Source organism: Lepisma saccharinum, chromosome 1 (assembly GCF_977018435.1).
Source record: "Lepisma saccharinum chromosome 1, izLepSacc3.1, whole genome shotgun sequence".
NCBI classification, from domain to species: domain Eukaryota; kingdom Metazoa; phylum Arthropoda; class Insecta; order Zygentoma; family Lepismatidae; genus Lepisma; species Lepisma saccharinum.
In genome coordinates this window covers 80,204,240-80,218,996 of record NC_139229.1, presented here as the reverse complement: position 1 = coordinate 80,218,996, position 14,757 = coordinate 80,204,240, and the positions used below count along the sequence as shown (strand labels likewise).

At 36.0% G+C, this 14,757-nt stretch overlaps 1 protein-coding gene across 1 annotated transcript in view; it reads right to left on the bottom strand.

Annotated features, from left to right (window-relative positions):
* Positions 1-10,905: 10,905 nt before the first annotated feature.
* The window catches only part of LOC145996857 (methionine aminopeptidase 2-like), a 38,974-nt gene continuing 35,122 nt past the window's right edge, over positions 10,906-14,757 (bottom strand). The window contains exon 9 of the mRNA XM_083133393.1: positions 10,906-12,211. Coding sequence (XP_082989519.1) covers positions 11,959-12,211 — 253 coding nt within the window. The 3' untranslated portion in view covers positions 10,906-11,958. The remainder of the gene's footprint in view (positions 12,212-14,757) is intronic.

The following is a 14,757-nucleotide window of genomic DNA, read 5'->3' as shown; positions in this document are numbered from 1 at the left end:
CCATCTACTTTAATGTTGCCAGATACACCAATAATTTACATGCATAGTGATTTCATTTGTGTTGAACTTAAAATACTAAATTTCAATTTGGATTTCATCATGTGCCTACGCAAAACGCATCATCTACAAATTCATATATATTGGAGAATAATTCTACATAAATGCATAAATATGTACGTCTATTCAAAAGAATAATCTCACGATCAGTGCTAGAGGGTCTGCTTACATTGACATGGTACAGTCGCTTCACTCCGGAAGTTTGTTTCTTTATACAACGTATTTGAAAAAGTGAACAAGTTTCATTCTTATTAATGAAGAAAAAGCTCCTAACAGTATGTATACAAAGAGTGAAAAATAAGTGTATGAATAAACACTGTATAAAACTCGACGTTTTACTAATAGTTCAATGGTTGACCAATTTATTGGTCTCACTTATCGTACGTACACTGTATTGAGGACGTTCGTCTACTTACGCGGTGGCTCAGTCGGAGTCGACCTCCGTGGCGAAGTGGTTAGCAGAGCGCGCTACAACGCCAGGGGTTCTGGGTTCGAGTCCCGGGTAAGGCATGGGTATTTGTGTTCGTCCAGTTGATAAGAAACAAAGAAAATGTAAGAATTGAAAAGTGTAAAAGTGAGAAAAAGAGTGAATGGTGGGGGATACCTCCGTGTAGGGGGTATTTCCTTTATAAAAAAAAAAAAAAAAAAAAGTCGGTAACGCGGCTTACCATGCTAAAGGTCCCGGGTTCGATCCCCGGCCGGTTCAAATCCGGGAACTTTTCTAATGATGGAAGCGGCCCCGGCACCCACCCAGCGTCGAATAACATGGGTACCTGGGGGATAAAGGCGGTCATGGGCGTGATGCTGATCACATCAACTCCACTCACGACCGGATCAAGAAAGTGTGGGGCGTTACCCCCACACCCCCTTTACGCCTTCATGGCGTGGTGCTAAGCACAGGGGAGCTCTTTGCTTTTTTACTTGACGTGACGTCAAAATAATTGTCCAGCCACTGGCGTAGGCAGAGTTGGCTGAAGGGGTTAAAGCCGCTCCTAAATTTAGAGGAAAATCAACATTTTCAGATAAAAGCAGTAAAGAGCTGTGGAAGAAACAAATGCAAACTTGTCTTAAAATGAGGCCGGTTGATGTCATTTTTTAGTGTGTATGCCGCCCCAGTAGAAAGAAGCTTTGCATCAAGGTTATTAGATAGATGCACTATCCACCTTTACAATTCCAGCCCCTCCCGAAGAAAAACTTCTGCGTACGCCAGTGCTCTTAGCATAAATAATACATTTTTGGTCAAGCCCTTAAAATTGCATTGTATTTTAAATTTTAAATAGTAGTCTATAAATCTAAATTACAGCACTTGTACGTACGTACACCCCCTCCCTTAAATAATTTGAATTCAAGCTACTGCCGTTCAAAGAATCCCATTTTCAGTAGCTAAATGTAAAAAGAAAAAAAAGTTTATTTTATCTGCAAAAGAATCGAAACCAGGATGAACCTATTATGCAACATTATGGTGCTCATTACCTCACTTAACCTGGGCTTTACAAGTAAAAACTGTTCACAATAACTGGAAAACGATTGAAGGTGTAAAGTTGTGCAAATTTAATTTTAAAAAATCATAGCTATATGGAGCACTGTAGATAGATATTTTGGTGCTCTCCCCAATCTCCTGCACTACAAATCAACATTTTGTCCCCCCCTTCAATATTTTCTTCTTGTTATGCCAAGGTTTGCGTTTTGCGATATTTTAAAATGAGGAAACAAGGAAAAGCTCATTAAAAATAATATTTAAAGATTCATAGTTTGTTTATTTGTCTTTTTTTAAAAAAAACTTAGCATATTTAAGAATATGTCAGTCATGTTTTAGTGTCTGAAGAACATCTCTAAAAATGTACTATTACTACTAGTTTGGGGCACAGAAAATTCCAGCAACAATGTGTTACCAGAATATACCTTTGCCAAGTGTAAAGTTCAGCATTGCAATGACCTTTTTCTTAATAATAATACATTTTTTTTTTTAAAAAAAACAGCTGCTTCCAATGGCACCCTAACATTCAGGCCAGCCTACCCCTTGCTATGTGGCCTCTATTAAATATGTGTGCGAGTGTGGCTGTCTGGGAGGAGGTATTCCATTTTAGAAGAGACAAAATGGCTATCAATTTTGAAAATAAAATTTTTATTACCTTATGCAAACAATGCAACAAAAAAAAATTATGACTAGTTTTTAACGGTTTTTAAGAACATGTACATTTCAGAAACAAATAAGCTGTAGACTTGCATCTCCAGTGGGAGCTTCAAAAATTTCAAGATTCACCCAGCATTTTGAGGACAATTGGGCGCCACTTGAAAGCAACAGATCTCAAAAACCAGAAAATTACAGGGGTGGTCCTCAAAAGGCTGTTTTACCACAGTTCAAGAATTTGAGCATGCACATGTGTCATGCATATAGGAATCAAATTGGTTACCTATGCTATTATGCACAAATTTTCCTGCATCCGTTCCATTGACAATAGTACGTGTTATCCATGGCTTTTTTTTTTTAAGCAGTTTGCTATTCAGAAGACAGACATCTAGGGATGAGCCGATACCAGTGTTATCGGAAAGTATCTGTTCGATTTTATTTACAGATACTTTCCTGGGATTTTGATCGTTCATGGGGGTCTGCAAAAATGTCAAGCAACACTTTCTGTTTAATTATCTTTGAAGTTATGCAAAATTCGAAGTTTCCATTCAGTTTTTAATGATCAATATCTTGGGACGTGGTTTGTTTTATTTTTCCCTTAACTTCGATGTTATTTTTTACTGCAATTTGGTGTTATTTCTCGCAGTTTAGGGCAAAATTCGATGTTATTTTTACATGCATTTTTACTGTTCCTTCTATGCTTAAGATGTCACATTGTTTTAGTTCTGGGAAATTGAGACAAGTTTTAGTTTTAATTACGAAAAAAAAAATTGTGTCTTACCTTTGTGAGGAATGACCAAATTTCTTCCATTTTGAAAACTATTTCATCACAGCCATTAAATATGAAATGTTTATTGAATTATAACATCCAAATCCTTTAACACAATCATACAAATCACATTTCCCTAATGCCAAAATATTCCTCTGACCTCAAAATACCTTTTGTGCACACATGCACATATAAGCCCCTCCCCCATAACACAAAAGGTGATTCTCCCTGAAAATTTTCCTTCTGGGAAGATCCCCCACCCAATTCTATTTCAGGATGAGGTTAAACACTGTCAGTCATGTATGTGCCAAGCTGTAATAAATGAATAAATGAAGCATGACAATCTCTTTTGAACTGAACTGTCACCAGCTAAACTACAAATGACAGATCTAATAGCACTTCAGGTAGTTCTTTTTGAACAGAAGTGTTATCCAAAGTTTATATTGCATATTTCGTGGCATTTTTCACATTGAAGTGTAAAATTCGGTGTTATTCTGAAAAATGGCATAATTCGAGATTCCGAAACATCGAAACCTTGCCTCCTTAACCTACCCAAATATATTTTAAACACTTTATTTTGCTTTCCTCAACTTTTCAGCGTTATCGTTAAATATAAACTTCACGTCCCTACCAATATCTTCTGAAAAAAAACTATTCTGTAATTACATAGCAGGTATTCGTATATTATGGTGATTTTTTAATATTTTAAATCAAAACTTTGGTAAATTGATACTTGCAATATAATTAATATATATTTTGAGCGATCACTGTTTTGAATTGTTACAATTTTCAAGCATTAGTATCGGTGGAAATCAGTGAGAGTATCAGTATCGGTTCAGTCCTACACACATCTGTTCTGTGGTTTGCAAATTCCTTACATCAAGGAAAAAATTGCACACAACAATAACTAAAACTAAACAATCAACACCGCATGGTCTTAAATCCAAAGCACTTTCTTCTACGTATACAGTATGAATCTAGATGGACACGCGAATAAAATTACAACCCACAGTTGATCGATTCCAGAACACTTATTGAATTTTAAATTATTTTGTGTTAAATATTTCTCTGCTTGCACTATTAAGCATGCATTCATATATATGTGTATGTGTGTACTTAAGTTTTATACATATACATATACTCCTTAATTGTATGTTTACAGTTTATAGTTCTATTTTGATTTCCAATTACCCATACATTGTTCTTTCCTCTCTCTTTATTTTCTGTTGTGTTTTCTTTTGTTATTGGATATTTACACTGTCTGTAGGAAACGTTGGAAGCGGCCCCGGCGCCTACCCAGCGTCGAATAACATGGGTATCTGGGGGAAACCCTGGGGGGTAAAGGCAGTCAGGGGCATGGTGCTGATCACATCACCCCCAATCACGACCGGATCAAGAAAGTGTGGGGCGTTACCCCCACACCCCCTATAAGCCTCCATGGCGTGGTGCTATGCACAGGGGAGCACTTTACCTTTTTTTTGTAGGAAATGTATGTTAACTAAAGACTGTATTCTGACAAGGGTTAGGTGGGAGAACAGTATATGCTGAACCTCACCCACTAAATAAAGATATTATTTTTATTATTCCTCTTGTTTTCTTGATATTACGCTATATCCATATATCTCCACTAGTTCCAGTGCATGCAAGAAACCAATCATGCCACACACCTCTATGTTTGACCACATTTGTAGATGTTCCTACGTATGACAGTAGAAAACTTCTTACGTCATATGCCAGCAACATATTTTTTTAAAAAACACTAAAAAACTTGAGAGATTGGATCAAAAGCTCGGCAGAACTGCTACAGTGTTTTTTATTGTGCTGTTTGTGTTTTTTAGTGTTTTTAACAAATATGTTCCTACATGTTTACAACAGACTAACTCTGTAACTGCACTCTACTTGTTTCTTGAAGTAGAAAACCTAAATCCCTATAACATGCAATACCGGTAACCAGTGGCGAAGCATCCTATGAGGCCAGGAGGCCGGGCCTACCCACACCATTAATCTTTTAAAGGTGTATTTACTTATTTCGTCAAAACATATGTAATGCAATGGAAAACTTTGGAATTTTCATTTATGATAATTACAAAAAAATTCTAACCCTGTCCAGTATACGAACTTTCCACAGAGTGAGGCACATTTGCTGGGGCCTCTTCTCTTCACATTCCGTCCTACGGTCGTATATGCGGGAAGTCTAATCTTACGAGTACTGTACGTATGCTTATAACGTGCTCCTGAGGCCGGCCTCGCAGTGTTACCCACTAGGACGAACAGAATATCAGCAACACTGCATTTCCACCAGGGTTGGAAATTTGTAGCGTACCAGCATTTTTAATAAACATTAGCCTGTGTTCGTGCAGAGAGACTTCTATTTCATTGCACATTCTCCATATTTTGTACGAAACTTAGGTTTTCCTTCCTTTCATCGACAAGTGTAAGTGAAATTGAAAATTACGGAGTACTGTAGTTCTGACTTCGTTGCTGATGGTCTTGTCGATTCACCCAACACCGTAGCGTAAACAGAAAGTCCAAAGAACTTATATTTGTAAAGTAAGTCTTCATACCAAATTACGTAAATTAAAATGATAGTTACGCCTTATATTTACAAAGTAGTTTTACTTTCACTGGGAATAGAATAATTTATTTTTATCGTGAACGGGGATTTCCTCGCTCGTTCCCCCTGTGAAAACTTGCCTCCTGCTCACGATGCTAGAAGGGAGCTTGGCTTGGCGCGCGAGGTTCGTGATGGTAGAGCTTTGATTGATTGATGCAAAAAGTGCTGGACTGAAATGCAAGACCAACAAGAACAATCGAGTTCTTAATTGAGTGAAGATGTAATCATCAGTAAGGTAGGACCCACTTTTGGTCTTTCATGTTTCCTTCTTATAACAATCATTTCTAAAATGTTTTCAACTATATTTTCTTTTGGAAGTAGCAGTGGCAAGTGACAGCAAAATATTAAAAAAAAAATCAAAGTTGTAGAAACGTTATTTAATGTGTTAACTCTGTCGTTGAATAAATATTACAAGCATATATTTTTTATGCAGCCGACACAAGCGAAGAGGTACGCAGTTTCGTTTACCCTGAAGGGATAACAAGAGAAGAGGGCGGTCAAGGAGAGTGCAATGCAAGGGAAGACTTTTTTGGGTTTAGGACAAAGAGGGTTATGGGGTTATTGCACGGGCCATGTCTGTTTCAGGTCTGGCGGAACATGCCAATGTTGTCACATTGGATTGGCAGAAAAGAGCTAAATTGCACCTAAAATTGAAATTCTATTCTCTCAAGCAACTAAATTTATTATAACCTGTTTATATGGTACATAGTAACCTGTCGTGTTGCCGGGTCCCAAACAAGGATCCTATGTTCTATTATCACGTAAAGGTGTCTATTAACACAAGGGGTAGAACAAACTAGGATGTGAACTATACACACTGAATGAGAGAGGTCACCTTTACTTATGTTTTTTCCTTGAAAGCCCCGTATTCGTCATCCTAACACGTTACGAAGCCAGGTGACCTAATTGTGGTCATGTCAATGTTTCCTGATCATCTTTAATTCATTCTCCATACATTCTCATCTTCACGATTAGCATAGAGCAGAACAAATGAGACAAAAATATTCAAAATTTAAATTATGTTTACTTGCACATACAGGTGTCAGAAATTCATTTATCTAGAAAGCCAAGACTTTAACTACAACCATTCCTTTAGTTAGACAACAGATAACAATGGTGTTTTCCTCGGTGTGAGGAAGTCTTGCTAAAGAAACTAAGTTGGCAGCAATAGAACATAACAAACTGAAAGTCGCTGAAAGTGCGGAATTCTGTCGTCTGCTCACGGCACAAACGTCAGACTGACTCGAAAATTATGGGGTTCTTCTAGCCCTTTTCACCTCAATTGCAAAATAAATAAATAAATAAATGTAGAAAAAAGTGATGAAGAATTGACAACAGGGCTCGAGCACTATTCGTTGGATTTTCGCGATGTCTCATGATTGGTAGTTCTTTCTGGAGGTGTGTGCATAAATCAGGGGTTGAAAAAATACAAACAAATAAAAAAACAGAAGTGAACAAAAATCTAAATCGATGACATCTGGTGGGTGGGAGGAGAACGTCTAAGACATAATTATCGTACTGATGGCCGGTAACAACACTTTTGAAAACATCACGCCACTTGCAAGTAAAGAAGCCGCCTGGAGAGACATTGAACCACTCTCCATGACATAGCCCCCCTCTCTTTCTTTTTACAGATTTAAGCAACTAATGGAAATTATCGCACTTCTGTGCCTACCCTGCTAGGAACTCTATGCTTCGCCACTGCCGGTAACAGCATGCATCACTCAGTGTCACAGTATTTTGGGGAGGGGAGGTTACTGATCTGCTATAGTACATGAAAAATGCATTCCTTTCCAATCCCCCAAAACTGCGTGCACAAAAGGTAAACATTTGAAAGGTCCAAGAATAACATCAGCCATTAGAATGGACAAATTTTGATGGTATCAACCCGATACATATTTTTCGTAGATGAAAAAAAAGTGGGACATGCAAAAATTGGAATTATATTTCTCTGTAGTTCAGACATCGTTTTTTTAAAACTATATTTTTAAGGGCACAAGGAACAGTTTCCACGTCCAGCCAGTTGCAAGACCCGAGACTGCTCTTCCCTGCCGCCTGCTAGGGAAAGAAGTGTCTGTGCGCCATATGGTTGTAGCAGGGGAAGAAAACTTAGAATTACGCTTATGGGAGTATTGTCTTACCTGTTCTCTTGGAAATATCAAAATTACAATGGTCCAGAAAAACACATCAGCAGGAACAGGGCAGGTTGAAGATTTTGCTTTTGTTACGAAAAGTCGAAACTTCTATTTGATTAGCCATAACTTGAAGTTTAAGTTGATTGTCCATAAAGATTACATGGGAGTCTATAATTATTCACCATATTTCTTAGAATGTATCTAGTTTAATAATCAAATTTTAAAAACTCTTCCACTTGCAACATGAGGAGAAATTCATACTCTCTTGTCATATGTTTTGCTTTCTTCAGTAGTAGTTTCCATTCTGATGATATTGAAATAACTGCATACATGGTGCAAAATTGTCACTCTTCGTCTTAAACAACCAATTAGCAAAGGCATTTCTAGTAAACTTAAATAAACAAACAAAAAACAAAAAAAGATACAAATATTTTCTGAGATTTAACATAACTTACGAAATATCCAATAATTGTAATTAGTAAAATCGAATGTCTTCTTACAAACACAGGTTTTACATTACATAATTCAACAATCCTGAACTGACACTACAATTTGACATTTAAAACTAGTGTTAAAAGTTGTGAAAATCTTATTGGAGTGGAATTGAGCCATCTTACAATAATTCCGTCAGTTTTGTTTCATAACTATTTTCCCTTCGACTTTATGGTCATTATATCTAGTGAATGAAAATGTCTAAACTTTGGATTTAAACAGATCAACAACAGATCAAATTTTTCACATCAGACAGACACTTGAGAAAAAGTGGGAATATAATCAAAATGTCCATCAGCTATTCATTGATTTTAAAAAAGCATATGATTCAGTCAAAAGAGATAAATTATACAATATATTAGTCGCGTTTGGAATACCTAAGAAGTATGTTAATATGATAAAAGTATGCACCAGTGAAACAGAAAGTAAAATTCGTCTGGATATTAATATGTCTGACAAATTTACAATTCATGATGGGTTAAAACAAGGAGATGCATTATCTCCATTGCTCTTTAATTTTGCCTTACAATACACTGTTAGGAAGGTAAAAGAAACTAACGAAGGACTAAAATTAAACAGTGTGACTCAACTGTTAGCATATGCAGATGATGTAGACTTATTAGGGGATGATATAAATACAATTAAGAATAATGCTAAAATATTTTTCAAAGCAGCTGAAGAGATAGGTTTGGATGTGAGCAAAGAGAAAACTAAATATATGTTTACAGGTCGAAACCAAGTGTTAGGTAATAATCAAAATCTAATTATTGATAACAACTCGTTTGAACCACATTCCAAATTCAAGTACTTAGGAGTAATACTAACAAATTAAAATGATATTAAAGAGGAAATTAAAAGCAGGCTTAATTCAGGAAATGCATGTTACTTTTCTCTTCATAAACTTTTGTCTTCTCGTTTAATATCAAAGAAACTAAAAGTTAAAAAATACAAAACAGTAATTTTGGCTGTATTATTATATGGATGCGAAACTTGGTCCCTTACATTGAAAGAGGAACATAAATTGAGTATTTGAAAATAAGATCCTTAGGAAAATATATGGACCTAAAAGGGATGAGGAGACAGGTGAGTGGAAAAGGTTACATAATTTGTATTCATGTCCACATATTATTAGAATGATTAAATCAAGAAGACTTAGGTGGGCAGGCCATGTGGCACGAATGGGAAAGGAAAGAAGAGAAGAGTTTACAGGATTCTTGTTGGGAAACCTGATGGTAAAAGACCTGTAGGAAGACCAAGACGAAAATGGAAGGATAATGTTGAGATGGACCTAAAGGAAATCGGTAGGGATGGAAAAGAGTATATAGATCTTACTCAGGATAGGGACAGATGGAAGGCCTGTGTTGCTGCAGCGATGAACCTTCGGGTTTAAAAAGGCTAGAGAGTTAATTAGTTAGAATGAAAGTGTCTTGAATTTTTTGTTTCTTTAAGTCCACTTTATGCACAGATAGGCTAATCAGTAATAGACCTACAGTTTAGGCTAGGATCTGAACTCTGTGTGCCTCCACAGGGTATCAAACCCATGATCCCTTGCTTACAAGGCAACAATGTTACCACTATTCCATCGGGGAGGCCCTAGTATGCAAGACTCGTGCACTAGGATTTCAGAAATGTAAAAACTCTGGTTTCCATCTGTTTATCCTCTTTATCCGAACTCATCTCTCCATGTGAAATTACAGTGGAACCAAGACGTAAAAGCTTCAAATGCAGGAAAATTGTATAACATATGGCTTCATTGGGACCATAAAAACTGAATGTGTATCGTGGGAAACTGTAAAATCTAGGGATGTAAAACTGGAGTCCCACTCTATTTGTATCTTTGTGGTCCAGTGTTTTCTTCCCCATACTGATAGCACTTCTTGAAGATGCCTTTCCATACTCATAGCATGTATAAATTCAGAAAGTAGAAAATTGACGTCACAATGACAACATATCAATTATAAGTTTTGGTCACCAATTCATAGTACTTTATCACAGTCTTTATTAAAGAATGTACAGTGTAAAACATTCATTGCACTTAAGAAAATTAATTCTCAACAAAGCATACTCCATTGGGATTAGTCCACACCAGAACACACTTAGCAATTTCTGCATTTCACACTCCATGTTATAGCCATATGCTATCATTTGGTAGTTTAGCAGAAGAGAGGAGAGAGTGGTGGCTTCAGAGCATGCCACTTCATAACTGACTGTTGGGGACTGAGCAGGGAAGTACAGTGGATAGCAATTAGATACTGGGTTAATTCTGAATATGGGGCCGGTATTGGTTGGTTATGGTTCTTCAAGTTATTATTTGTCGTTAAATTGTTCTGAATTTGCGGTTTAGAGAGATTTTGTTTGGAATATTTTGTGTTGTCCAATTCTAATGTCTTTATGGTTGGTTGTTACAATAAACATCCAACTGTTTGAAAATTGTTGCTAAAATTATTTTACTAAGATCTCTACGGTAACCATTTGAAAACTTCCACTATATTCATTTGATGCTTGTTTTCAAGGAAGTTTGGGTTAAGGACAGCCTGTACCTAATAGCAAGTGGTCATAATATTGAAGTTATTATAGCTTGAGTTCTACTCTCTAACAGTATAGTACTGCAGCAGCACCATCAGTACACTTGCCCTATGTCAATTCATTCTATATGAACATTACACAAATGTGATTTGGGTTCTCTTATACAAATTAAAAATCTATATGCAGTTCAAAACATTATATTAACATACAGTAACATAAACTTGCGGCTCTTCATACATTCCTGACATAGAAGTTTCAATTTGTAACACATTTTATATATTAGCCGTCGAGATATGTTATTCATTCCAACTTTGTAACAGGCAACATGTACAAAATGATTGTTGTGTCCAAATGCTTCCATTTAATCAAGTCCTATCATCGACACTGACTTCACATTAAGTAGCAAGCATAGCTTAACAAATGATTAAATCAAATCTATTTTTAAATATTGCTTCAAAATAATGTACACACAAATCAAATTTGAAAAATGGAGAAAATCTGTAGCAGCATTATCTTATCAACTATCAACTTCATTCTAAAAATAAGATTCCTTCAACTCAACTTTCTGTTTTTTTTTACAATCATACTCAAGCATAATAATTCTCTTCTCTGAAGTACCAATGCCAGACAAAAATTAAATAAAGTAATATATTTTTGCCAGTTGTAAGTATATATTTCATCTACAAGATATGTGTAAAAAAAAAAAAGTTGCATTTAATATAAATACAAATTCTCAGCCAATTGCATCACATAATACCAAGTTTGTAGCATTCCAAATAAAACAAAAGGAAACAGTAGGGGGAGGAGGAATAAGACACATCCACTTCTATTTCTATAATCACCTCCCTCAAATTTAGTTCTCTCCAAGAGTCTCTAATTTAAAGTATTACAGTTCCGTCATCAGTTCATTTTTGTGTGTGTCTTGCCGTATAACCAACACTGGTATATTCCTGAAATGTATTGACCTTTGTTATATTGGGAAGAATGAGACATTACAGTCAAGTCATCATGAAAACTTTTGGCAAGTATACCCGTTTTATTTTCTCCTATGGAGATTTTAAAATCTCTTAATTTGGTTATTATCTTTTCTTTTCTTTTACATTTACAAAGACTCTTCCTTAGAGTCATAGTTTTATAATATAAAAAAAATGTTCTTTCAGAACTTGTCGATTGAAAAAAAGGGGTTATTAAACAAATTTGTAAGAACAAAAACTACAGGATAGTACAAAAACAATTAATAATCATCTCCACGGCTCACTACCTCTTTGCAGGTAGGGCGCAAAACAACGGTGTGTTCAAACTGTGCGGTATAACATCCTTTTATGTCGCAAAGTGGGGGATAAGGGTCCACTATGTTCTTATCACATAGATCTTTAAGGGCCATCTGGTACCTTGATTGGCCTATTCTGTCCAACCACCTACGGCAAAATGCGAGCGTACTGAAATTCTTGTTGATGGCCGTGAGTAGATGCTTGGATGATTGAAGCCTGTAAAATAATAATAATAAAATGACAACTTACAAATTTATGCACATAATTATGATATCCACAGCATATTGCATACTTCTATTAAATTCATACAGTATGTTCTAATGTTTCAATGATGTTACTCAGAAGAATAAAAATCATATTATACAGTGTGTTTGTTTGGGTTCTGGGCCAAGATAACACGTTAACAACTTTGAACCACTCTTATAACACAGGTTAGTACTTGTTATGCAGCATAAATATAATAGTCTACATGGTAATAACAGTTGGGCTGAAAAGTTCGTAGGCTGACTTATAGATGGCGTTACTAGAATTAAATCCATGTGATTTTTACTTAGTACTAACCTTCAAAAGATACGTGTATAAATTTCACAGCTGCCGAATAATTAGTTCGTGAGATATAGCATTGTGAGTGAAGCAGCTTTTGTTATTGTGAAAAAATGGATAAAAACAGAATTTCGTGTGTTAATAAAGCATTGCTTTTTGGCGAAAAAATACTGTTGAAGCCAAGACTTGGCTTGATAAACATTATTCGGACTCTGCACCAGGAAAATCAACCGTTGAGAAGTGGTTTGCTAAATTTAAACGAGGCGAAATGAGCATCGAAGACGATGCACGCAGTGGACGCCCCAAAGAGGCTGTTACCGACGAAAACATCAAAAAAGTCCACAAAATAATTTTAAATGATCGTAAAGTGAAGTTGATTGAGATAGCTGAGATTATTACATAGCGTTGTTGGAGCGTTTAAAGGATGAAATCACGAAAAAACGGCCCCATTTGAAGAAGAAAAAAGTGCTGTTTCATCAAGACAATGCACCGTGTCACAAATCAATGAAACGATGGCCAAATTATATGAATTAGACTACGAATTGCTTCCCCATCCACCATATTCTCCAGATCTGCCCCCCAGTGACTTTTTCCTGTTTGCAGACCTTAAAAGAATGCTCGCTGGAAAGAAATTTAGCACTGATGAAGAGGTAATCGCCGAAACTGAGGCCTATTTTGAGGCTAAAGAGAAATCGTACTATAAAAATGGCATCGAAAAATTGTATGACCGCTATAATCGTTGTATCGCCCTCGAAGGCAACTATATTGAATAATGAAATTAAATTTTGTCAAAAAAATATTTTTTACTATGTTACCCTACGAACTTTTCAGCCCAACTGTTATGTGTGTAAATAAGTGAGGCATTACGGGATGAAAATGCCAGCATCTGCATCATGTCACATGCTATCTCCAGAGGCAAAACGAACGCACTGTACTTCGAAACAATAAAATTATACATACATTAACCATTATATTTCTTGAACTGGCTGCCAAATCACAATACTTCCAATATTTGATCAAGCCATGGAAATGTTACTTAATACAAGTAAAAATGTTCATCTTCTGCAGATGTTACAAATTCAGCCTAGTAACAATGGATGCATAAATGGCTATTTTATATTCTACCTATTATTACTGGGATGTATTATTGTTAGTATGTGTATAGGGTAAACAGAGGTACGGAGTGACCCAGATAAAATTCAATCATAACAGATTTCTTTACTAAAGTGTGGCTTATAATATGATCCAAATTGAAGATGTGGTGAGATACATCAAATCACAATGTTTAATATGGGCAGGACATCAGATGAGAATGGAGGAGGACAGGTTACTACGCTTGGTATTAAACCAGAAACTATGGGGAACAAGATTGAAAGGAAGACCGAGGAGAAGATGGATCAATGCAGTTGAGGATGATTTGAAAAGGATCAATGTACGTAATTGGAAGAATGTAGCTCAAGACAGAATGAGGTGGAGGAAGATTGTTTGGGATGCCAGAGCCCACCAAGGGCTGTAGTGCAAGAGAAGAAGTGGCTCATAAAAGTATTTCTACAGTCGACATTTCGGGTGTCATCAAGGTTATCTAATGAAGTCACAATAAAAAGGTAGAGTTAAAAATAGAATGTGAAATGTCTAAAAGGATAAATGTCACTCTAGCTTGGTTTAAAAAGTTACTTTTATCCTTTTATCCGTTTTACTTTCCCTTTCTAACTTTTTTATCTTTTCAATATGACCACTGGATAACCCTGATGACGGACCCAAAACATTGGCTGTAGAAAGACTTTTATAAGTAAGTAATCTGTATCTCAACTGTGCTTATGCGTACTTTTAAGAAATTACTTAACATAAGAACAATGCAGACTTTCTGTCCATTCAACCTCTGAAAAGAAAATCTCTCCATTACCTCCTTGACATCCAAAATTAAACAATCACCTCTAAAACTTATAAGTGTCAATGACTATTGCCCTTTAAGGCTTTTGACTGCCATATGTACTGCCAGCGGTACAAGCATTTCATTTTATTTACAACCCACGATAAAAATTAAGTTTTCTGTTCGCAAGGCCAAAGGTTCATGCGAAGTATTTCATTAGAAATTACTTTTTAAACTACATACATGATGAAGAAGTTCTCTCGGGATATCAGCCAGGTGATTTCTGGATAGGTTTTCGAGAGCTAACGTCACTCTCATCTTCAATTTTGAAATGCAGAAAAAAGTTGGG